Genomic DNA, 23,944 nt, shown 5'->3' with positions numbered 1-23,944 from the left:
TACAAAAGCCTATTTGAACTAATAATGAGTTCAGCAAGGTTGGAGGGTAAAATATCAGCAGACAAAAAACCAATTGTATTTTTATACACTTGTAATGAACAATCCAAAAATAAAATTAAGAAAACAATTTCATTTATAAAAACACCAGAAAAGAACTAAACACTTAGGAATAAATTTATAATAAGGGCAAAATGTATACTCTGAAAACTACAAAGCATTGTTGAAAGAAAATAAAAAAGACCTAAATAAGTGGAAAGGCATCCCATGTTCATGGATCAGAAGAGGCAATATGGTTAAGATGACAAAACTCTGCAAGTTGATCTATAGATTCAATGCAATCCCAATCAAAATCACGCTGGCTTCTTTGAAGAAAACGACAAACTGATCTTAAAATTCATAAAACAAGCTTGAAAAAGAAGAACAAAGTTGGAGGATTCAGACTTCTCAACTTCAAAAACTCAATATAAAACTACAGTAATCAAGACAGTGTCTTACTGGCATGAGAATAAATATATAGGTCAGTAGAATCAAACTGAGCCTAGATATACACCCCCATATATACAGTCAAGTGATTTTCAACAAGGTATGAAAACAAATCAATAGAGAAAGCCTTTTCAACAAATGGTTCTGGAACAACTGGATACCCACATGCAAAACAATAAATTTGGGCCAGTATTGGGAATCCCTAAGACCACACTATTTCAGTGATTGCTAAGAAGACTCACAGCATTCAGTATAGTCGTACCTGTAGCTATGACTTGTTATAATGAAAAGAAGCAAAGCAAAATAAGCAAAGGGAAAAGGAAGCCACTTGGGGGTGAATTCCAGGGGAAACTAGACACAAGCTTCCAAGGGTCCTTGTGGGGTCACATAGGACATACTTAATTCCCCCAGCAATGTGTTGGAACAACACATGTGAAATGTTGCCCGCTAGGGAATCTCATTAGAGACTCAGGGCCAGGACTTTTATTAGAGTGTCACATAGGCACTCTACCTAGCAAGTACCAAAATTCCAGATTGCAGAAGGAACACAGGTGTTCAGCATAAACCATAATGTTTGTACAAACAGTTTAGGCAGTGTGAGCCACTTTATCAGTTAATGGTGGGAAACCTCCTGAAATCTAAGTTACCACACTCCAGGCAAGGGCCATTTTTACAAGCAGGCTTTTACAAGGTCAGCAGTTTGAGCCTGTTATGTTAACTCTTTCTGCACTGACCCCTTACTTCACACCACACACAAAAACAGAACAAAAAACAAACTCAAAATGGACCAAAGATCTAAATGTAAGAGCTAAAACTATGAACTCTTAGAGGAAAATATAGTGGCAATTCTTCATGACCTTGGATTTGGCAATCGTTTCTTAGCTATGTCACCAAAAGCATGAGCAACCAAAGAAAAAATAGATAAAATAGACTTCATCAAAATTAAAAACTTTTGTGCATCAAATGACACCATTAAGAAAGTAAAAAGACAACACACAGAGTGGGAGAAAATATTTGAAAATCATTTATCTAGTAAGGAACTTTATCTAGCCTATGTGAAGAACTCTTACTATTCAAAAATAAAAAAGCAAATAATCCAATCCAAATAAAAAGGCAAAGGATCCGAATAGACATTTTTCTCCAAAGAAGATATACAAGTAGCCAACGGCACATGAAAAGATGTTCAAAATCATTAGCTATCAGAGAACTGAAAATCAAAACCATAATGAGATACCACTTCATACTCACTAGATGGCTATAATTAAACAAAAAACAAAAAAATCAAATAAACAAAAAGAAAAATAACAAGTAATAGTGAGGATATGGAGAATTATAGTCCTCATACATGCTGGTGGAATGTATAATGGTATAGCCAGCCACTTTGGGAAACAGTCTGCAGGTTCCTCAAAGGATTAAACAGGATTATCACATGACCCAGCAATTCTACTCCTAAGAGAAATGAAAATATTATGTCCACATGAAAACTTGACACAAATGTTTACAGAATATTGTTCATAATAGCCAAAAAAATGGAAACAATCTAAATGTCCATCAACCGATGAAGGGATAAGCAAAATGTTATATATCCATGCAAAGTTATAATATTCAACCATAAAAAGGAATAAAGTGCTGATAGATGCTACAACATGGATGAATCTTGAAAACATTAAGTGAAAGAAAGACTAAAGGTCATAGAATTTTTTTATTATTTATTTTTTAGGAAAGGCGATCCTTGGTTAACCTCACAGATTGCAAGGACCTTGTCACCAGTTTTTATTTTTCACGCCTATAGCACCTGGTCTTCCTAGATGGTCTCCCATCCAAGTATTAACCAGGCCGAACCCTGCTTAGCTTCCAAGATCTGATGAGATCAGGCATGTTCAGGGTGGCATGGCCGTAGACTAGGATTTCTTTTTGAGGTGACAAAGGTGTTCTAAAGTTGACTGTGGTGATGTTCGCACATATCTTGGATTATAGTGACAACCAACTGTATGGTAGTGAAGTATGGCTCAATGATGCTGTTAAAAGTAATTTTTAAAATAATCAAGATTGAATGTTTTCACTCACTTAGTAAAGAATTCAAAATGATTATACCCATTGCTGAGGAGGGTGTTGTGAAACACACGCACAACTTGTGCATATAAACTGGTAAAACAAAAAACCTTTCAGAAGACAAGGTGGTGACCTATCAATAACCTAAAAAATGCTCACCCCTACACTTTCACTTTTGAGAATCTATCCTAAAGAAATACTCATATGTAGAAAATACATGGTGCACAAAGGGGTTATTTTTAATAATAAATGAAAACAAGTTAAATGGCCAACATTAATAGAATGCCTAAGTTGTAAAGATCCCTTGTGATGGAATATTATGCACCCATCAAAAGGAAACCAATTTTTGCATCCACAGCAAAAAAAGTTCCTGGCTTGAAGAACATACTTAGAAGTTTTTTAACCAGAAAAAAAGAAGGCTTACAAAGAATTATTTTTTAAAGGAAAAGGGTAAATTCAGTGGTTCTCAAAATGTGGTCCTTGAAAAGCAGCAGCTGCATGCCCTGGGTGTATGACATGTGAGATCTTGGTGCCCACTCCAAGCTCCCTTAATCAGACCCTGGAGGTGGGCCCAACAGTCTGTATTTTAACAAGTGTTCTGATGCACACTTGAGAACCATTGGCATAATACAATGTGAAAGGTGCAGGCAGGTTTCAAACCATAGCCAATTATTGAGTGTTGACTATGCGTTCTCATGATCTCATGTCATTTCCACAACCACCTTATGACGTGTTGGTACTATTGTTATCCCCATTCGACAGATTAGGAAACTGAGGCACAGAGATATGAAAAGACTTGCCCAAAATCAGAGAGCTAGTGAATGGCAGAGCTGGGACCCCAGTCTTTTCTCTGCCTCCAAAGCCCTTGTTGTTAACCATTGTGTCAGCACTTCCCTGAGCATGGGCCACAAACATAACCAGTCATCTCGAGGGTACTGGCTATTCATTTTAAACACCAACAGTTATGCATTGAATGTGTTGTAGAAAAAATATATAACTCATGTTTTAAATAGTGACGTTTCCTTTTAAAATAACTAAATTTATATTAAATGTTAGTCACTTTAATGAAAAATATTAAGTAAATGGAAGTATTGTTATGCATAGATATAGCAAAAATGGTAGAGATGGTTAACAGTGAAATATGGGGAACACTGAGCCCACTTCAGTTACTTAAAAAAAAATGTAACAATTTGTGTATTTTACTGTACATAATTTTTACCTTAAAAAGGACTGTACAAAAATACTGGATTCTAGTTAGCGATGTACATGCTGCATGCAGCACGTGGAGGGAAGTATATTCAAGTCAGCTCCCTCCATTTAAAGTGCATTGCAAAAGTAAGATTGACTGACTGGAAGGCTGGATGTGACAAAGCAGCTGTAGCAAAATGGTCATTGTAGAACCCAGGTAATATTTACTGAGTACTCACTTGCACAAATTCTTTCAACTTCTCTGTGTGTCTGAACTTACATATTGGAGAAAAATGTATATAGATTGCCTCAAACAGTGAATGAATAAGTAAAACCTGATAGAAATCTCCTGAAGTGCTTTCTATACACTCTCCTGTATATTTCCAAAGTGGGCTTTTATTACTTTTATAATAAAATAAACACTTTTTCAAGGAGACAAATGGCACAAGAGTCAATTGATAAAACGGGCCTTTATTCCGAGGGCTTAATGCCGAGAAGGAACTTCTCGAGATGAGCTTGGAGTGGGAGAAAGCTGCTCCCCTCGCTCCAAGGGGAATGTGATCTCAGCACTTCTCAACAGCCCAGCTGTGCAGGGGAGTCCAGGGGGAGAGCTCATGGACAGGCTCTGGGCTGTGGGCTTCGGGTCTGACCTGCTTGCCTGTCAGTGCAGGCCCCTGGTCATTGTGTCCTGTGTCCCAAGAAGCGTAGTGTCAGGAGAGGTGGCAGAGGAAGTTGTGCAGAGGCAGGGCCAGGATCCCTGATAGGGAGATCCCCAAGGTGTCAGAGATACAGGCGGCGGCCATGGCAAATTCCCGGTGCTCGTCAGTGGTCTGGGGAGGGCAGAAACAGGGGTGAGGCTTCAGGTCTCCACATCTCTGCCCTGGCCGTTTCCAGAGAGGCCACCCACATCCCTCCTCTGGCTGGTGCTGACCTCCTGGGCAATGTTGTAGAAGGTGTTCACATAGGCAGCACCCCCCAGGAGCCCTTCAAACAGAATGATCAGGAAAACGAGGTAGATGCTCGGCAGGAAGCTCAACCACACATCCGCCAGCAGCAAGGCCAGGTTGAGGCACTGTGGATGCAAGAGGAGGGGAGGGCTGAGCCTGGGACCGGCAGTGAGAAGGGACGCAGGTGGCCATCCAGTCCAGTGGTCTCAGTCCTGGGAGGTGCTGCTGAGGGAGAGGGCTGGTAGGCCTAGATCAAAGCCCAACACCCAGCTGGCCTACCAGATGCTGGGACCGAGGTGCACCTTCTCCCTACCCTGTCCCAGCACCTTAAACCTTGTGGGTCTTGCCCTCTCCCTCCTTTACTCATGTCAATCCTACCGCTGGGAATGCTATTCCACCCTCCCTCACTGGGGATCTCCTAGTCACCACAGTTCATAGCTCAGCTTGGATCAGGGTCACTCGCTTCTGTGCTCATGCCTCTTTCCACTGTGCTCCCTGAATAATTTTTGCCCCGTTTTACTACACTGAGGCTCTGGTTAGACCAGCGGTTCTTGACTGGACTTGATTTTGCACCCAAGTGGGCATTTGACAATGTCTGGAGATATGCTTGGCTATCAAAGCTGGGGATGGAAGGTGCTACTGGCATCTAATGGTGAGGCCATGGGTGCTGCTTGACATCCTACAGTGCACAGGATGATCCCACAGCAAAGAATTATCTGGCGCCAAATGTCAATAGTGTCGAGGTTGAGAAACTCTGATTTAGATGGTCCCATCTCTTTTAGGAAGTCTCTCTGACCCCACCCAAGGGTGTAGGTCCCTCCTGTGCCCCAGTTCCTTGGGGGATCCCAATGTCCCATCTCTGAGTGCAAAGAGTTGCGACAACAGTGGTTCATATGCTTGATGCACATGGGAATCATCTGGGGATCTTTTTTTTTTTTATTATTTATGCCTACAGCACCTGGTCTTCCTAGGTGGTCTCCCTTCCAAGTACTAACCAGGCCCGATCCTGCTTAGCTTCCGAGATCAGACTTCGCGATTGTTCAGAGTGGCGTGGCCGTAGACCATGGACCGGGGCTCCACCGGGGCGAGAACCCAGGACCTTCTACGTGTAAAGCAGATGTGCTAACAGCTACACTGTGGAACCACGTGCATGGGGATCTTGTTACCCACACAGACCTTGCCCTCAGAGGCTCTAAAGCACTTGGTCTGAGGTGGGCTCAGAGATCTAGATCTGCATTTAAAAGAACACACCTTTGAATGCCAACTGTAATTGAAAAATAAAACATTAGAAAAAACACGCCCTGGTAATACTAATGTGACCTGCAAAACACTTTCTGCAGCATTAGGCTAGACACCTTTTGTAATGGAACGAAATGATTATAAGTGCCTATTTCTATGAAGCAGCCCTGATTAAGATTTAACTAAAATCATAAGCTATATTTCAGCAGCATCTAATGAAGAACCCTGGGTTACGAATTGCTGACACAACAATTTGGGACTTTGGGGCTACGAAGTCCTGGACTGGCAATACTGCTTCAATAAGTAAACAGTTATAGGATATTTGCATGCTGTTGCCATAACATTAAAGTGTAATCTATACTTATTCTGGATCTTGCTATAGATCTAAGTTTATTAAAAAGAGCAAAGGACTTTCTTATAATAGTTGTAGAAACAATGAATGCCAGTTATATAAAATTACTTTTCTTAGAATGTAGGGAATGCTGTTTGTTCGCTTAAAGTTGTAGATTACTTTATCCATGGGTAGTTGAATTTTCTCACCGGCCTTGAGATGTATAATCTGTTGAGTACAACATCACTGATTCTATTATAATTCACCATGCAGAATAAAAGAACCGTACATTTTCTCAGTGTTAGAATGTTATTTTAAAGCCTGTGTCTCTTCATAAGGCTTGTACAAATAATCATTAAATGAGTGATTCTAAAACGACCCCGAGAAGTAGATGTTGGCCATGCCCAATTTATAGATGAGGAAACCGAGACTCAAAATGGTCCAGACACCTGTCCTAAGTCACAAAGCTACTGACTATAGATAATGAGATTTACATCCAGGTTTGCCTGGCTACTGGGAACACACTGAACATGGAGCCCTGCTGGTCTTTTGTTCCCTATGCTTCCTGCTGAGAGGGGGAAGCACTGGGGTTTGGGGAAGCTGGGAGTGAGCACCAGGGGCTTAGTACCTGTAGCAGGGCCAGGGCCCACGTGAAGCGGATGTGACAGCAGCGAAGAGAAGAACGGGAGGCAAAGACACCGGCCTGGTACAGCATCTGGTACCTTGGACAGAAGCAGGGAGTAGGAAGAATCCTCTCTGGTGCCTACTCCTACGGCAGCCCCTGCCAACCCCAGGCCCTATCATCAAGGGGCCCTCTCAACAGACTGCCCGTCCTGCCACCCACCATTACTGTCCTTACCAGCGGTACTGCTGAGCGTGACTCAGGGACGAATTCCGGAAGAAGAGGAGCTCAAACTATACCAAGGACCAGACAGAGTGGATGGACAGGGATGTGTGAGTCCCCACCCTGGCCTCTATTTCCACACCCCCTGAGGAGCCCCCACTCACAAGTCCCTGATTGATGAAATACTCAGCAAAGTAAACCAAGACCAAGGGGATGATGTGGCACAGCAGGCCCTGGAAGAGTCAGAAGTGGAAAGGTGGAAAAGGGGCACTGGCCACAGACGGGACAGGCCTCAGCCCCCAGCCGTACCTTGAACACAGTCCATCTTTCCTGAAGGGAGAGGTTTGAGCTGGTGTCTGTGGAGAAGCAAGAAGAGAAGGGCAGCTGAGGCTGGCAGACTGACCTTGCAAAGGGGTGCTGGTGGGAGTCGGCCAGCCGACACAACAGGGTGAATGCACTGGAGTGTACAATTAAAAACGGTTACATCGGCATACTTCATGTTATGTGTATTTCATCATGAGAGAGAGAGAGAGAGAGAGAGAGAGAGAACAAACACGTGTGTGCACTCTTAGGACCTCCTGTGTCTCCTACCTGGCTTTGACTCTGGGGCCTCGTTGCTTATCAGAGGCTGCCGGGCTGCCCTCTCTGCCTCTTCTTCCCCTCCAGGGTCCTGAGGCTCGGGAAATGTGAGCAAAAAGAAATAGCTAGGAATAGGCGGAACAAAGACAAGGTCGAAGAGCCTCTGTCAGGTGGGCAAGGCCACTCCCTCCCAGGGCAGCCCCCCTCATTTCTCCTCTAAGGCACCCCATCCTACGCCAGAGAGCTCCAGCTGTGGAAAAATGCCTCCTTCTCTAGGGCTGAAATTTGTCTCTTTGTTGCTTCTATACACGGGCCCTCGTTTCGACTCCTGGCTCACACTAAGCGAGTCAGCTCTGTTTTCCTGACACTATGATTCTAATGATTGCTCTAGCTGACATTTATTTTATGTTCATTTCGTGCTAGGCCAGAACCACCCAAATTCCAGTCACTTATGTTTTGCCTTCGTGCTATTTGTCATATGCGCATTCCTCTTGTGCATAATATTTTTCCCTTGATATTTTCCTTTAAACCGATTCCCTTCTTCTACATGGCCTTGTTCTAAACAATCTGTGAAATCACAGGTTTGACCGACTAATTAAAATTCTTTCCTAATACACATGAAAATAGACATAAAATTAATAAAGTCCGCCCTTGTCCCCCTCAAATCGTCTTGGGAACCACATCGTTCTAGATGCTTCACACATTATCACCTCAGAGGAAAGTAAGGAGAACCACCACATGCGGGAAAATTGAGGGTCAGAGAAGTAAAGCAACGTGTCCCACACCACAGAGCTAACAGGTGGTGGCCCCAGACTCAAACCCAAGCCTTTCAGAGTCCAGAACCTACATCCCTCATAACAAGGCTGTAGGGATCTGAAGATTGGGGTCATGATCTAGTTCTCTCTCCTTGAATCCCTTTTCCTCCCAGTGCAGGACAACTTACCTGGCCAGTAGCAGGGCGGGGATACCCAGCATGGACAGCAAGGTGTGCTGGGGGGAGAGGCCAGCCTGGGTGAGGCCCAGGTAGGACAATGCCCCCAGCAGCCCCGCTCCCCCAGTACCTGAGGACCACCAGGAGATCACAGCCCTGAGGAGAACACAGGAGCACTAAGGAGGGCTGAAGCCAGCAGCAGGACCTCCTCTCTGTGCTCCCTGTTCTGCCTGCTTACCTGGGGTAGAAGGAGGTGAGTGAGAGGAAGGTGACCTCCCCCAGACCTGATGAGATGCTAGCCAAGACCACACCTGGGGGAGAACAAGCATGACAGTGGGCATAGCTAGCCTCTCCCCAGTAGCCTCAATCCCCTAAGGTGTCTGGCCATGGCCTCCTCTCTATCAGCTCAGAGGAGCTAAATACAGACCCTTGGACAGGTGGCAGTCCAGATCTGAAGTAGAACCAACCGCTCCTCTGAATGTTCTCTCCCAGGGAGTGGTACCTCCATCCACTTAGTTATCAAACCAGGAGCAAGAACTCACGCTGGACTCCTTCTCCACCCCCGTCACAGAGCATCGGTTCCTCTGCCCATCTCAATCTCCACCTAATTCATCCATTTCTTCCCGTCTCCCCCAGCACCTACCCCTCCAAATTGACCTCATCTCCCATTTTCTTGTGCGATCCTATCAGCTTCCGAGGGTTACAAAAATAACCCCTTTCCTCTGGGGAGCTGGGGAGGCTAACCCCACAAATGCTGTCGTGGGTCCTCTGGGCCTCCCGCCTGACACAAAACCTCACGCTCACCACACAGGCTGGTCCCCACTGAATGAGAAAAGGCAACGAGGATGAAGCTTCCAGCTGCGCAAACCCCGCTGACGAGAACCCGGGGACTGTGGGAAGAGTGGAGAGGGAAGGGGAAGGTCGGCTTCTGCTCTCAGCTCCCAGCCCTCCCCCCACATCCTTTGCCCTCCTGCCCTCCCCGCTGCCACCCCGACCCAGACCTGTAGGGCAGTAGATGAAGGCCAAGAGGAGCCAGCAATTTGATGACAAGTGTGGGGAGGATGTCTGCCAGGAGCACCGCCTGGGACAGGAGAACAGAGTGAGACTCCAGACCTTCCCAGGGACAAACCTCCGAATCGAGTGGCCAAGGAAAGCCAGAAACCAGCCAATTAGACCTGCCACAAACACAGGCTCTGAAGTCAGATCTGGGTTCAAGTCCCAGCTCTGTGGCTCCTTGGCTATATGTCGAGGCATTCATATTCTCTGAGGACATTCAGTGTCCTCACTTGGAAAATGGGGGATGATTATAGTACCCAGCTCACAGTACTGTTCTGTGAGTTAAATGAGCCAATATATGCTACACACAGAAAGGGTTCAGTAAATGGCAGTCTTTATTATTATCGTGAGGACAGTCCCAGCTGGGTTCTGGGGGGTCAGGGGAGGGACAGATGGATACTTACAGCCGTGGAGACAGAGTTGCAGTCAAATCGAGATGAGTTATTGTGGGGGATAGGCATTGGTTCTGGGTCCACCTGATGGGAGAGAAGGAAGTCTTTCTTTCACCCAGGGAGGTAGGAGGGTAGACAAACAGGGCCTGCTCTGCTCCAATGCCAGCTCTGCTCTAACTAGAAGGATGACCTTGGGTCAGCACTAGCCTCTAGGACTTCAGTTTCTTTATGTGCACAATGGGGAGACAGAGGTTCCAAAGATGGCCTTGTAAATGGACTTTATTTCATTTAAAAATTTGGGTTTCCAGAAAATCTGATCTTGGACCAAATTCTCTGTCGATCCTGCAAGACAGCAGCTGCTGCCCTTGGGCATGCACCCTCCAACCCCTCATAGACAAGAGATTCTCAACTGGAGGCGACTATACCCCTCAGGGAACATTTGGCAATATCTGGAGACATTTTTGATGATCACGACTAGAGGGCAGGGGTTGCTATTGGCATCTAACGGATAGAGGCCAGGGATGCTGCTAAACATCCAGCAATGACAGGACAGCCCTCAACAAAGAACTATTCAGCCCTAAATGTCAACAGTGCTTAGAGGTTAAGAAACTGCTTTACACCATGGTCCTACCCAGTCAACATCTGAGTTTGTACACCTGGCACCAACTGATTCTTAAAGACCCTTTCTGTTCTGCGACATGGGAGACTGGGAACCCCATTCCATGAGTTTTTCAAGGGGGCCTCTTACCCAGGGTGAGTCTCTTATCTCCCCACAGGGACTAAATACAGTAGTGGTTGGTAGGAGAGAGGGTCACTTACATGGCTCTGGTTCCCAGATGCCCTCTGTTGGCTAAGAATGTCATGAGCAGCACTGAGCATCACCACATAAGAGAAGTTGTTGCAAAGGCCCAGGAGCCTGGAGTGAGCAGGACAGATTTTCCCTCCCAGTTTTACTGAGATATAATTGACATATAAGAACAGATCTTAACCTCCTTTGGGGCCTACGATCTATCCAAAGTCCTAGCAACAAACCTCCTCCTTTCCTGTGCCCTTCAATCAGCTCTCTCTTTTTTCTCTAGCATCAGACCTCATCTCCATTTTGTGTTAAAGTCAGAAATTCAGGCTTTGGTATCACAGACTTGAGTTCGCATTTAATCTCCAAGACTTCACCCAGGAAGAGAAGGAAGTCATCCTTGATGACTCTTTCCTCTGAACTCCCACCATGATTCAGTTCCTGTGGCATTTCTCATCCACTGATCCACTGTCTCTGATGCGCTGTGGTACGGTAGAAAGCTCCTAAAGCTTGAAACCCAAAGGACTATGTTCAGATCCCAAGTCTGCCAAGTCTACTTCAATAGCCTCAGTCGACCCATGTGTAAAGCAGAGATACAAATTTCTCTCCTGACTACCTTGCAGAGTGCTGTAGGGATCAAAACAAGATAATACCAAAGTCCTTTACGATCCATGAAGGATCTTGTTTGTTTACTCTCATCTCCCAGAGCTTCACTCAGTGATGGGAATGGAACTGGGCCCAGTGCCAGAGATTTCATGTGTCCTTTCCACAAGCCTATGAAGTAATGCTACTGCTCTTCCCATTTCACCGCTGAGAAACAAGCTCAGAGAGGCTATGTGATTCTTCTAGAGTTACCTGGGAAGTCACTTCCAACCCAATCTGCCACCTGAGTCCTTGATGTAAATATCGAGGTTAGTGCTAGAAATACTTCCTAAGGCTCAGTAGTTGAGTGATTTTAGGACGTAAACAGATGATCTTTTAAAAAGTAGTGATGCATTTATTTAAACGTGCATTAGGAAAATATTGGCTTTCTGTCTAGTGTAGTGATTTAAAGTTTTCTTTTAAAAATTACGTGTATATACAAACTTAAAGGCTTAATTGGTTCGAGTAAAAACATTAAATAAATAATCTTACAGAGGGTATGAGGATCTGGTCAACATGTTAAGTTTGAAACCTGAAGGTGATAAGTAAATAAGTGAAGTTTGGTTAATTTACAAGTTGCCTCATGTAAACCAACTGGTTCAGTAAATATTTGTGGATTCAGCTCCTTTTTCACAGCTCAACTCTTCCTTCCCTCTTTCCTCCTGTGGCTTCTCTCTTCCCATCCCATTTTTACTTATGTTGAACTCTTCAGGCCACTCACCAGAAGCCCATCGCGTTCTTCCAATGGGCGCCCTGACTGTCCGGCAGAGGGAGCCGAGACTCTGGGGCGGTCTCTTCCCCTGGGAGGGCGAGAAAAATAATTCATGACTCCCCAACCCCATTCTCCAGTGCATGATGGCTCAGCTCCGGAGCTCTTTAGGTGGGTCGCGGGGAACGGCAGTCACTCTGATGAGGGATGCTCACCCTCAGAATCCGAAAGGCGCCGCCGTGAGCCAGCACAGCCTCCCATGGTATCAAGTTCAGGTCCCCCGAGGAGTCCAAAGTCAACAAGAGTTCAGAGTTGGCTCCGATGGGGCGGATGAGGGTCTGCGACATGTGAGAAAGACATGTCGGCTCACTGCGGGTCCCAGCTGCGGCTTCTCCGCTGCACTCGCGCCCCGCGATCCACCACGCTAACCCTGGATTCCATCTCGCCCCCTCGCACGCCCACCACGCCTCACCCAACGGACTCTGCCCTCGCCCCCTTTAAAGCAGGGGCCCAACAGCCTGTACCTTTAAGAGTAGCTGAGCATTCCGCAAAAAGGAACAACAGGTTGGTGGGTCACGTGACGGCACCGGCGCGTCCCCCATCACGTGCTCGGCAGTTCTGCCCACTTCCGGGTCTTCTCTCGGTCTTCGCTTTAGGCCTTTCCAGCTTCGGGGTATAGGACCGAGGGAGGCCGAGAGAACCCTGGAACCGCTGGGTCAAAACTGGAGTGGGTGGGATCAGCAAGAAGAGCCCTGATGTTAGGTTAGCGGCGCCCAAAGCGGTGATCGTGTAGAGCCAGCACTAATCATGGCTGCGAGCGGCTTCAGTTCCTTTCGCAGTCTTCGCTTGCCAAAAACAAATATGGCCACTTGGCTGTTCGTCGCAGACAAGACTGTTTCTGGCCGGGAACAAAGACCGCCAGCTGCAGGTCATTGTTATTCCTATTTGTTGCCCTTAGATTGCTTTAGATACTGAAAATAAAGATAACGCCCACTTAAGCGGATTTCATGAATTATCTATGGGCAGTATCCAAGGCTTTTAAGAGATCCGTTTCTCAATTTATTCTAGAACCAATGGATATCACCGTAATAGTCCAAACCCCGGTTTTACAGATGAGAAAAAAAAAAAAAAAAGGAAACTTATCAATGATCGTACAAAGTTAGGCGTAAAGGTGACCTTCGAGACCCTTTTAGTAATAAGAAATCGAGCACCAGAGATTGGTACTGGCTGAGCAGGCTGCTGCAGGATTTCTGCCAGCATCAAAGGTGTTTAGCTTAGTCCAGACGATTCCAAGTCCCATGATTCGGATTCTGTGATCTCATCAAGTTCCTCTAATTGGAAATTTGGGAAGTGGGGCTCAGGGGACTGGGGGAAGAGGTGTAAATCAACTTCATTTCACATAGTCCGGAATAAGGAGTGGATGCTCTTACCTTCCTCTAGGTGGTAAAGCAGCATTTTGCGTTTCCTTCATCACATCCTTCCCCTGCTAAATCTCTGCTGTGGGCTTCCAATAGCTGGTGCCCAGCTCTACCAGCTCTTTCTCACCGCCAGGCCCCCAGACTGCCGTTCGAAATGTGTTTCCTTGGTCTTCTTCCCAGGTCACTCGACCGCTGAAAAATGGGGTCCTACTACCCATACAGGGCCCTAGAAATTCAGCAACATGTCATACATGGTCTCTGCCCTCAAGGAACTCACAGGAGGGTGGGAGGTAGACACAAATAACCACAATGAGAAGCTCAGCCAAGTTTTGTTTCGCAAGAATGACTCCAGATGAGGGAATGGGCATTTAAGCCACCAAACCAGCCCCTTCTTTCCCTTGGGGAAGCATTAATGGCCTTGAAATGAAAAGCTAGAGCTCTTACCAACCCCCTCCTCACTCCCACTCTTTGTCCTCAGGCAAAACAGGAACCACAAACCCCAGCTTCCTCTCACAAAGTGGCTGTGGCTTGGGGGGAGGCGGAAATGGCTGAGGTGTTAATATAAGACCTGAGTCATTTGAGCTGCAGTTGCCACATGCCCCCTCCCCCAGTCCCAATTCTGAGGTCTCTTGCTCCCATTTTTTTCCTTTCTGGCTTCCTCCCTTGCCATGTAGCTCCTAAAGTGCACCTGAGTCCCCTGTGTGGTACACATCCATTTCCCAGCCTGGGCTGGAAGCTGCTGTGGGCATTGCGGAAGGTGGGTAGGGCCTGGGGTAGGGATGTGTCGGGGGAGACAGGGGAAGAGGAAGTGTCTTGGGTCCCGGGGAAGACCAGCTTGTCTTGGTGGGTGGAGACGGTCATTGCCAGCTTTCTGGACACACAGGCACAGACAAGATGGATTTTCTCCGGCTACATCTCCCTGAGCTGCATCAGGCCTTGAGGGGGGCACTGGTGAGAGGGACAAAGAGATGCCAGAGACTTTCACCCTGCTCACCCGGGCTTCACCTTCTTTCCTCCCTTTGAACTTCTCCTCAGACTTGAGGTTCCTTTCCTAGGATCAGGCAGCCTTCTAGCCCAATCTTTTCTGGATTTCAATCCTCCCACCTCCACAAACACATCCACATAACTTGAATCTAGGCCCTTTCCTATTCCTTCTATAGATCCTGTTCTCCTTCTCCTCCTGATTTCAGAACTCCTCTTCCTATTTGGAGTTTCTCTGGCCCAGGGCCCCCAGGGAGAGAGCTGGGTCTCCCCTTAATGCCTTCATCCCTTCTTTTTCTTCTAGGATTCCTTCAGCACCTTTGTCTCCTACCTTATAGGAGATGAGGTCCCCATTGCAGAGAGGAGGGAGGCGCGGGCAGCTGAGGAACTAGGGGAGGTGGCTGCAGGAAAGCCAGGGGAGACTGCAGAGGAGGGAGCCCAGGAGGCCCTGGAAGGCCTTGGAGGCAGCCAAAGCAAGAGGGATGGAGGACTTAGAGGGCCTGGAGAGGGTAGAAGATGCCAGGAGGGAAGCTCAGCTACAGAACAAACCTGGGGTTGGAGAGAAAGCAGCTCCTATGGGTCTCAAGCAGATAGGCAGGATACTGGGGCCTGGGAGGCAGCCAAAGCCTCCCAGTGCCAGGAGCCAAGTGCCCCCTTGGAGGCCAGAAAGAAGTCTGAGGCAGGGTCTGAGGCTGGTAAAGACAGGAGCAGCCAAGCCCAGGAGAGTCAGGAGCACAATGTGCAGGAAGTGAACAGAGAGGAGACACTGAGAACTTGGGAACAAGAGGAGGAGGAGGAAGAGGTCAGGGCAAGAGAGCCAGGGGTGGTTGGAGGGGTGGAGTCAGAGTGGACCTGGCAGAAGGAGCCTGAGAGGAAGGCCAGTGCCGATGGGCAGAAGATAGAGAGTGATGTCAGGGAGTTAGAAGAGGCAGTCGAGGAGGTCGTTGCAGAGGAGATCCAGAGGGCTGGGGTGAAAGAGGCTGAGAGAGAAGAGATTGTGGTCATGGTGAGGAATGACCAAAGCACAGGGGCACAGTGGACACAGGAGCTCGGGGCAGAATCTGAGGATGGCGCAGCCTTGGGCAGAGAGAAGGCCAGCGCAACCTTAGGCAGGGAGGAGGCCTGGACACCCTCAGGTGGGGAGGAGGCCGAGACAACCTCCGATTGGAAGGAGGCCAGTACAGCCTCAGATGGGGAGGAGGCAGGGACAACCTCAGGTGGGGAAGAGGCTGGGAAAACCTCAGGCAGGGAGGAGGCTGACCTCCCAGGAGTTCGGGAGACAGAATATGGGGCAGTCCCAGGAGATAGGATCCCAGAGGGCACCAGGAGAGTCTGGGCCCTAGAGATGACCTCCAAGGGAGACCAGGAAAAGGAGGTGAATGGAAATAGAGAGGCAGAGGTAAACCTGTTCCTGAAACAGACTCAGGCCCTGGGAATTGAGGATGTAGAAGAAGTGGCTAAGAACCAGACAGCAGGGAGGGAGGCTGCAGAAAGCCAGGGGTCAGATGAGGAGGTAGGGGAGGGCTTTGAGGGTCAGACAGATCAGGATGAGAAAGAGGCCATGGGGAGGCAAGACTCAGAGATCAAGGCTGTTCAAGCCAGTCTAGAGGAGTTGGTGCAGACACAGGAAGCCAAGGAGGAGAAGGAGAGTTGCTGGGTCGTAGAGGTTGGGCTGCCCCAGGACAAAGCAGCAAACGAGGCTGAAGGTGATGCTGACTTGGAGGCAACTCCAGAGACCAGACCTGAGAAGGAGTTCAGGGAGGAAAAGAGTGAGGAGGAAGCTCAGATGGGTGGAGAAGCATTGGGGGTGGAGTGTGGTGCCCTCTGGCACAAGGTCAGTGAAGGCCAGGAACCTGAGCTGATGCGAGGCCCCCAGATCCCAACAGAGCAACCTGAGGAAGGACAGGGGCATAAGGAAGGGCTATGGAGCATTCCGGCTCTGAGCAAAGAGGAGACAGAAAGGAGCCTGAAGGAATATCCCAGTAACATAGAGTATGTGAAGCCTGACACCTGTGAGGCAGAAGCTTGGGAAAATGGGAGCGGAAGGGATAGAGAGAGAGTGAATACCCAGGAAGAAAAAGCAGGTACTGAAGCTGGGGAGGAGGAAGTGACTGGAGGCCAAGAGTCTGCACTCCCAGAGGTCTCTGAGGCATTCAGAGAGTGGAAGAAAGCAAAAGAAGCAGGGTTTGCAGCAAAGAACCAGGAGCTGGGTGGAAGGCACAGGGCAGCATCAGGGACAGACCAGTCACCTGGAGAGTCAGATGCCAGAAAAACCAAGGATGAGGAGGTGGAGGCCAAGGTGCTCTGGGAGACAGATAAAACATCCAGGAGAGGCTGGAGGCTGGAGGGGGCAGCTCTAAGCCTCCAAGACAGTGAAGACACATGGGCCAGTCCTTTGGCTGCTGAGGTTGTGGAGGATAAGGCAGCTTCGGATGGAAGGGCCGCTGGGACTAGAGAAGGACCCGAAAGAGAGGCTGGGGAAACTTGGGATGAGGCACTTGGGCGAGGCTGTAACTCAGAGGGGAGAGAGGAAGCTGGCAGAGGTGAGGAGCCGGTGGACGCCGCAGAGGGAGAGAACAGAGATGGGAAAGAGTTTGGCCTAGAGGGCTCAGTAGAGGAGGAAGTTACTGGCAGAGGTGGCCAAGCAGAGGATTTTGAGGCCAGGGAGGGCGAGCTGTGGGGAGAGTGGGCAGAGGTCAGGGAATCTGTGGTGACACAGGGAAGCTGTGGGATTGATGGCTTTACCTCAGGCTCCCAGGTGACGAGAGCAGAGGGGCCCATGGCCATAGTAGAGGCTGAGGGGCTCCTAGAAGGGCAGATACTGTTGGAAAAAGAGCCTGGGGTATGGCCAACAAGGGAGCAGGAGCAAGGCAGTGAGGGGCAGCGTGGGGACCATGACCCTGAGGGAGAAGCACAAATGCCCCGTGATGTGGAGGATGTTGAGGTTACTGGACACAAGAGGGCGGAGGCCAAGGAGATTGATCCGGAAGGCCTAGAAGACATCCAGGGCCAGGAGAACCAGTCGACAAACCAGGACCCTACAGAGGCTGAGCCTGGGCCACGTGAAGAGGCTGCAGAAAGTGCCGGAGGGGATGTTCTTGGCAGCTGGAGTGAGGTGAGGGCTCCAGGTAGGGTCCAGGGCTGAATAGAGCATAATCTCAACATCAGTCCCATAACACTTTGTGCCCCGCTTCCCTGCAGGCCCTGCTCCCTGGGTCTCGCCTGGATGTCTCTGTCCCTCGGAGTCGTATACTCCTCTCCCGCAGCTCCTCACAGCGTCGCTCTCGGCCCTCTTTCCGACGGACCCCCACCTCTGAGCAGCAGGAAGAGCCTCCCAGCCCCCCGCCAGAGGAAGTGCTGTTAGCCCCTGAGCAAAGACTTTCCCAGCCAGAGGAACCCCCAGAGCCAAGCCCCCCAAGGCCTGAAGGGACTCCAGTGCCAGCCAGGAGAAGACCCTTGGGACACGGGTAAGCACAGGGTAAAGTGGCTGGGCTGGGATGAGCAGAAGGCTGAACACCTGGAGACCAGCTCCCATGGCCTGTCTTCCACCTCCAGGTTTGGCCTTGCACACCACGGCATGATGCAGGAACTGCAAGCCAGACTGGGCCGGCCAAAGCCCCAGTGACTGGGCGCCGAGACCCAGGAGCCAGGCTCTGAGTGAGGGTCAGTGGGCTCTGCTGAACCGCGCTCAGCCTGACCCCATTGGCCATTTTGGATGCAACCTTTCCACCCCGTGGGCCTTAGTTTCTTGGTGTTTCATTCATGGAGCAGATATCTTCAAGAACCAGACATCTTCAAGAACCATGAACTTAAGGAGTCAGACTCTCCAGTGCTGCTGGACCTCCTTTCACAGCCTGTCCTGACTGTCTCCCCACCCTGTCTCTGAGGCTGCCCGGAGGACTGAGAGGGGACAGAGACACATCTCCCTGTAGCCTTCCCTCTGACTACCTCTGCTCCCCACCCTGCTCCCCAGGCCCCTCTCCAAGCCCTCAGAGAGCTGTGTAGGAGTAATGCAAACCTCTGGGGTGGAAGTCAGCCTAGAGGAAAGGGGTCAGGAAGGCCTAAGGAGCTCCATTTGCAATCAAAGGTTGATGGGAAACAGACCAGCTGCCTTGAGGTTCCAAAATGGGAGCTGAGCCTCAGGACTCTGCTGGTTACTATGGTAACCACCAACTGAGCAAGCCAGAGTGGGAGGTGTGCCAGGAACCCCAAAATATAGAAACAGAGAGGGGCCCAGAGCAGTCAGATGTTAAAGGATCCATTCCAGACCCACTTCGGGTATAGACATTCCTTCTCTGAAAAGAAGCCAAGGCAGAGAGAGGTTAAGAGTGCTTTATTAGGCACCTAGCATGGTGGCCTGGCTGGAGGACGTCAGGCCCTGAAACAATAAATAAACCATAATTTCTCTAAACAATAAATAAATATCCAAGAAATAAATATCCAGCAAGGACTGGAGGGGCCTTAAGTTATTGGGTAGGGTCTGGGGAGGAAGGTCGGTAGAGTCTTGCCTTGTCTAAGGCAGTGAGCTGGAGCTGTCCTCTTGGCCCAGACTCCAGTCCTAAAGTCCTAACAGGTAAAGGGAAGGGGCTAAGAAATCACTCCATCGGGGCTGGGAGATAGCCAGTGTTAGACCCCCCAGGACCTAGGCTGACTTCCCAGCCTGGGAGAGCAGCAGCAAGTCCCGCACGGCCCGAGACAAGACAAGCTCCAAGGAGTGCAGCAACTGGTAGGTGTAGAGGAGCTGGGGCCAGGACACCTGCACTGACAGCTGTGAGGGGCCACCCAGAGCTCCCGGGAGCAGCTCCTTCCCCTCTTCATTCTCCTCCTCCTCAGGGATGTTGAATCCTGCAGCCAGCAACTGTGAGGAAAGGCCCATGGGTCAGAAAATGGCCAGGCTGAGATCCTAAGTGAATTCTTGTTCCTTTATGTGTCTAGTGGCGTTGAATGACATCAGAGACCACAAAGTTATGATTTCCCTGGACAACCCCTATTTCAGATCTTCCATTATGTCATCATCTCATGTGTCCTGCCTGATTTTTTTGGCTCAAGGAAATGGAAATCACAGAACAAGATGATGTTCATGGAGGGAGCCGGCTCATGCATCTAGGATTGCACTGGGCATTTGGGGTTCCAAAAAGTTCCTCTCTTAAGAGTTGTCTTAGAATCAGAAATGGGCAGAAAGGTTGATATAGCTAGTTTTTATGCTGCTTGCATTTTCAATTCTCATTTTAGTAAAGGTAAAATTCCTATTTCCCTTTGAAATGTCCGGCAGGACCTGGTGATGTCAGAGGAAGAGAGAGAGAAGGGAACCAACTTTGTTATGTCCTGCTGATGCCAGATGCTGTCCTGGATGCTTCAGACCTATTCTTTCATTTAAGATCAAGACCCCAAGAGAAGGCAGAGATTCAGGGGGGCAGAGCCAGGGCCTGGTGCAGCTACACACACTCGCACTCACACTCATACACATACAAATACACACACATACATACACTCACACACACACACTCATACACACACTCGGAGAATCTGGAGCATTTCTGTCCAGACTTACCCGACCTGTGGGCAGGGGCATTGTTTTAAAAAGGGAGCCAATGAGCTTCAGTTTTGGTCTCAGGGGGTCAAGGATGGTGGGTGGCCACTCTACCTGGAAGCGAAGATGCCGCTGTAAATCACGGAGATCCAGCCTCATGGCCCACAGCTGCATCCTCTCTGAGCTGGCCCAGCCCCCCTGGCTCCCCAGCCCTTCCAACAGGGCTTGGTAGGGGCGAAGTGTCGTGGAGAGGAAGCGGAGTCGTTCTGGGTCCTGTGGAAACAGAGAGAAGGGGTCAGGAAAGATCCACAGGCTAAGGATGACCCGCTTCAAACTGAACACCGTGTCTCTCCGAGTCCCATTTCCATCCCAAACTCCAATTCCCATTTCATCCAAACATCTGTTCTCATCCTCGACTTCATGTCCTTCCCTGCTCCCTTCCTTTGCTCATCAGCATTCCTGTCTCCACTGTCTATGATCTCCATCCTACCTCCATTCCCAACCTCATTTTCAGTTCCATGACCAAACTCAGGTCTAAGCCCAGCCTCACTGTCCTATCATTCTGTCCACAACCCCATTCCTGTCCCTTCCTCACCATCCAATCCTAACTCCATCTCCTCACTTATTTTCAGTCTGTCTCCCACCTCTTTCCTATCCCTATTCCCATTCCTAATCCCAATTCCATCCCTTGTCCATATGTCCAGCCTCACCATCTCTCCATCCTATCTCCAGCTCCATCCCAGACTCATTCCGTTCCCATCCTCACCGGCGATCCCAATCACTTTTCCATCTTTCGCTTTATTTTCACTCTCATCCCCAATCTTCCCATTCCTAACCTATTCCCATTCTCATCCCTAACACCAACGCTATCCCTCCTCCATACCGGTCTCTGTCCCCGATCCCATTCTACTCCTATCTCTACCTCTTTCCATGCCCAGGTTCACTTTTACTCTCTTCCTAACTTCATTTCTTTATTCAGCTTCATCTTTATATCTAACGACATACTCAGCCTCATCCAGATTCTGTTCCTCAGTTTATCCCCAAATTCAACTTCAATTCAATCCCTGACATCATCTTCACCCACCCAGCCCCGTCTTATTACCAGCTCGCCTGCCCCACCCCACCGGCCCTCTACTCACAGAGAGACCTTTCCAGGCCTGGAAGGTCAGGGAAACATTGGGGAGCTGCTCTCCCAGGGGCAGGAGGTCCAGGTTCACTCCTGGCAGATGAGATTCAGCCTGTGGGGCAAGGTCTGTTAGTGGGGGCCAGAGTGGATTGAGGATCTTCCCAGTCCCAGAGCCAGCTGCATTAGGGAGACTCACAAAGCGATGGGCCTGGGCCCGAACCTCGGACAGCAGCTTCTTGGCGAGATGCAGGCTGACCTTGAACTCCCTCTGCAACTCCTGCAGCCTCAGGGGAGGCCTCCCTGGGGGCATCGGGAATCCCCAGACACCTGCTCGAGCCAGGAGCAAGAAGAGCAGCAAAAGGCCGAGCCCTGGAGAAATGGAGAGGGGGTGGGCAAAAGGAGGGCAGAGCTTGAGAAGAACTCAGAAGAAAGGGGACGTGCCTTTTCTGAGCCTATGCTATAGGCAAGCTCTGTGTTCCGTCTCACTGATCACTCAAAGCCACTAATGAGATGGAAGCTATTGAGGACACCATATAACATCTCTGTATGACTGAAAGGAAAGATACAGCCTTGCACCAAGTGCCCTCCTTTGCAAGTAGATTTCAGGCTGGATTTTGACCCCTACTAACTCCCTTGGCCAAGTGTCTTTTTCAGTAAACAAATTGCACAACTCTATGTGGCCGCCTGCGTGCTATTATTCTTCCCAGTTTGCAGATGAGAAAAGTGAGGCTTAATGAGGTTGACTTGCCAAGGTCACATAGCCAGAGGATGAGGAAACCAAGACTGGATTCCATATCTGCTGAAATGCAAAGCCTGTGTGCTTCCCCCAGGCAACTCAGAGGAGGCAACCACCTCCTCCAAAGCAGGCACACTCTGTTCTGCCAAGGATTCCTCGGGCTTGGCCAGGCAGCTCTCATGGACTGAACTAGGGCCCCAGGGGTGGCTCAGTGCTGGAGGCTCTATCCCAAGGAGTCAGAAGGACAGATTGGTCCAGCCTCTCCCAAGGCAGTTGGGTTACTCTGCGGTGTGGGAGAAGCAGGGGATGCCAGGAGGGGAAGGAGGGCCCGGAATGGGGGGTAGAACCTCTGTTTCTCATTTGGCTTCTTCCCTTGAACAAGTCACCTCTTACTTCTGTGCCTCAGACTCCCATCTATAAAATGGGGGAGTCAGACTATCTGGTTTCTGAAAATGCTTCCTGCCCTGTATTTCTTGAACAGAAGGAAGAGAGGCAATGGGGTAGGAGCTCTGGAAGAGGACAGCGTTCACCATTTCTCCCTCAGGGAGAGGAAATCTAGCAACCACTGAAGTTACACAATTCTCCTTGAAACACAAACCAAAACAGGCCTCTAAGTCTATTCCTGCTTACCCTCCTCTCCAAGCTTCTTCCCCATCTGTCCTTGATCTGTAACCCCTGGGCTCTGCTCCTTGAAATGCCCTCTCAGTAGAGACCAAGAGGAGTTTCTGGGTATGTCCACTTCCCCTGTGGACTTCCAGAGGGGGTGGGCAGTGCCTTTGCTCTCTGGTGTCCAGGCTCCCTGGCTTGGGGGCCACCCTGGCATCCTGGAGACTTTGAGTAGAGAGGAGTTCTCGGCTATGTGTTGAGGTAGAGTGGATACCCCAGGCCCTGGTGGATATTGCTCATCCAGAATTGAGCTGTCATTTCCTACTGACTCTCTACTTCCTGCCTGAGCTTTGGAGCCCCTAGATCCTTCTCTTGGCTTCCCCCTATTCTTTGCACCTAATCTTGGGTCTTTGGCCCTGGGCTTTGAAGGTTCTGTCTCCATCCTTTTGTCCTTGGTCCCTATTCTGACCCTACCATCTTATCTGCTCCTCTGCCTATATCTCTGGTTCCAGCCTCAGAGTCCTTCAGTCACCAACTGCAGATTGAAACTCCTTCTAAGCTTCAAACTACAGACCCTTGACCCAGTTAGGCTGCTGACTCCTTGGCTCCAGCCCCACACTTGTGCCAACTCCTTTTGCTGTTCTTCCTCTAGCCAGCCCCAGTTCTCAGCCAAGCTGTCTGGACTTTGCTCATTCATTCCAACCAAACTCTTCATCTATCTGCCAGGTCCCGGTCCTGGTCAAACCACCTGCCCAACTCTCTCCATTCATGCTAGTCAGAGCTTCCCATCCTCTGCCCACTCCTAGCCAAACCAATACTCCTCTAACCCTGCCACCCATTCCTGCCAGCCAAACTGCCTCCTCTACCCAGCCCTGGCTGAACCATTGCCACTCTGTCCAAGCCCTCTTCCCCGTTCACGCCAGCCTCATTCCCATCTTCCAGTCACCTGTATCCTTAGTCTCTGCCAAGTAGTTGGCCCTCAGCCCTTTGCCCCCACCTGCACCAGTCAAGTTCTCCAATCCTCTGCCCAGTCTCAGCCAAGCCTCCCGCCCGTCTGCCCCAAGCCCTGGCCTCAAACTCACGCCAGCCAAGGTCGCCTGCCTTCTGGCCCATGGCGGGGCCCAGCCTCTTTGGCCAGCCATCTCCCGGGTCGGGGGAGTCTTATACTGGGGGCTGTGCCCGGTTTCACTTTCCGTCCTGCTTGTAGTTTCAGCTTTAACTCAGTCTTCCCTCCTCACCACCCCTTGCTGAAATGGGGAAATGTAATTTCCCTTCCCAGAGCGGGTGGGAGGTGCGGTGGGGGATGGTGGGAAGCTGGGGATTTGGTCAATCTAAGCTCCTGACCCCTGCTGAGCTCCCAG

General features: G+C 49.4%; 3 protein-coding genes and 2 pseudogenes across 11 annotated transcripts; 1 reads left to right on the top strand and 4 right to left on the bottom strand.

Annotated features, from left to right (window-relative positions):
• Positions 1-2,266: 2,266 nt before the first annotated feature.
• LOC111731016 lies at positions 2,267-2,385 on the bottom strand (annotated as a pseudogene).
• Positions 2,386-4,174: 1,789 nt separating this feature from the next.
• CLN3 (CLN3, battenin) lies at positions 4,175-14,136 on the bottom strand. Of its 8 annotated transcripts, none has more exons than XM_023522445.1 (18): positions 14,049-14,136; positions 13,617-13,830; positions 12,711-13,157; positions 12,402-12,524; positions 12,199-12,277; positions 10,862-10,958; positions 10,055-10,126; positions 9,596-9,675; positions 9,399-9,484; positions 8,833-8,905; positions 8,607-8,750; positions 7,676-7,788; positions 7,394-7,440; positions 7,249-7,317; positions 7,100-7,155; positions 6,869-6,962; positions 4,655-4,795; positions 4,175-4,553 (listed from the first exon to the last, which is right to left on the bottom strand). In XM_023522445.1, exons 4-18 carry the CDS (start codon positions 12,445-12,447, stop codon positions 4,434-4,436), a joined length of 1,317 nt encoding a protein of 438 aa, XP_023378213.1. In that variant the 5' UTR covers positions 12,448-12,524; positions 12,711-13,157; positions 13,617-13,830; positions 14,049-14,136; the 3' UTR covers positions 4,175-4,433. The 8 variants fall into 8 exon arrangements, with proteins under 8 accessions (XP_023378213.1, XP_023378216.1, XP_011377051.1 ...); XM_023522448.1 differs by having other exon boundaries at positions 12,711-12,908; XM_011378749.2 differs by lacking the exon at positions 14,049-14,136 and having other exon boundaries at positions 10,862-10,995; positions 13,617-13,826.
• On the bottom strand, positions 5,617-5,732 carry LOC111731035 (annotated as a pseudogene).
• A 40-nt stretch (positions 14,137-14,176) lies between the features above and the next one.
• On the top strand, positions 14,177-19,196 carry APOBR (apolipoprotein B receptor). Of its 2 annotated transcripts, none has more exons than XM_023522444.1 (4): positions 14,177-14,361; positions 14,890-17,700; positions 17,787-18,052; positions 18,141-19,196. In XM_023522444.1, the coding sequence occupies exons 1-4, from the start codon at positions 14,200-14,202 to the stop codon at positions 18,208-18,210; spliced, it is 3,309 nt and encodes a 1,102-aa protein (XP_023378212.1). In that variant the 5' UTR covers positions 14,177-14,199; the 3' UTR covers positions 18,211-19,196. The 2 variants fall into 2 exon arrangements, with proteins under 2 accessions (XP_023378212.1, XP_011377050.1); XM_011378748.2 differs by having other exon boundaries at positions 14,233-14,555; positions 18,141-19,195.
• Positions 19,197-19,210: 14 nt separating this feature from the next.
• IL27 (interleukin 27) lies at positions 19,211-23,730 on the bottom strand. The gene is made up of 5 exons (XM_023522452.1): positions 23,666-23,730; positions 21,438-21,610; positions 21,255-21,353; positions 20,230-20,388; positions 19,211-19,443 (listed from the first exon to the last, which is right to left on the bottom strand). The coding sequence occupies exons 1-5, from the start codon at positions 23,694-23,696 to the stop codon at positions 19,228-19,230; spliced, it is 678 nt and encodes a 225-aa protein (XP_023378220.1). The 5' UTR covers positions 23,697-23,730; the 3' UTR covers positions 19,211-19,227.
• Between the last annotated feature and the right edge of the window lie 214 nt (positions 23,731-23,944).

This window comes from Pteropus vampyrus, unplaced genomic scaffold (assembly GCF_000151845.1).
Source record: "Pteropus vampyrus isolate Shadow unplaced genomic scaffold, Pvam_2.0 Scaffold347, whole genome shotgun sequence".
NCBI lineage: Eukaryota > Metazoa > Chordata > Mammalia > Chiroptera > Pteropodidae > Pteropus > Pteropus vampyrus.
Note: the sequence above shows the minus strand (reverse complement) of the source record. Positions and strands in the feature narration are given on the sequence as shown.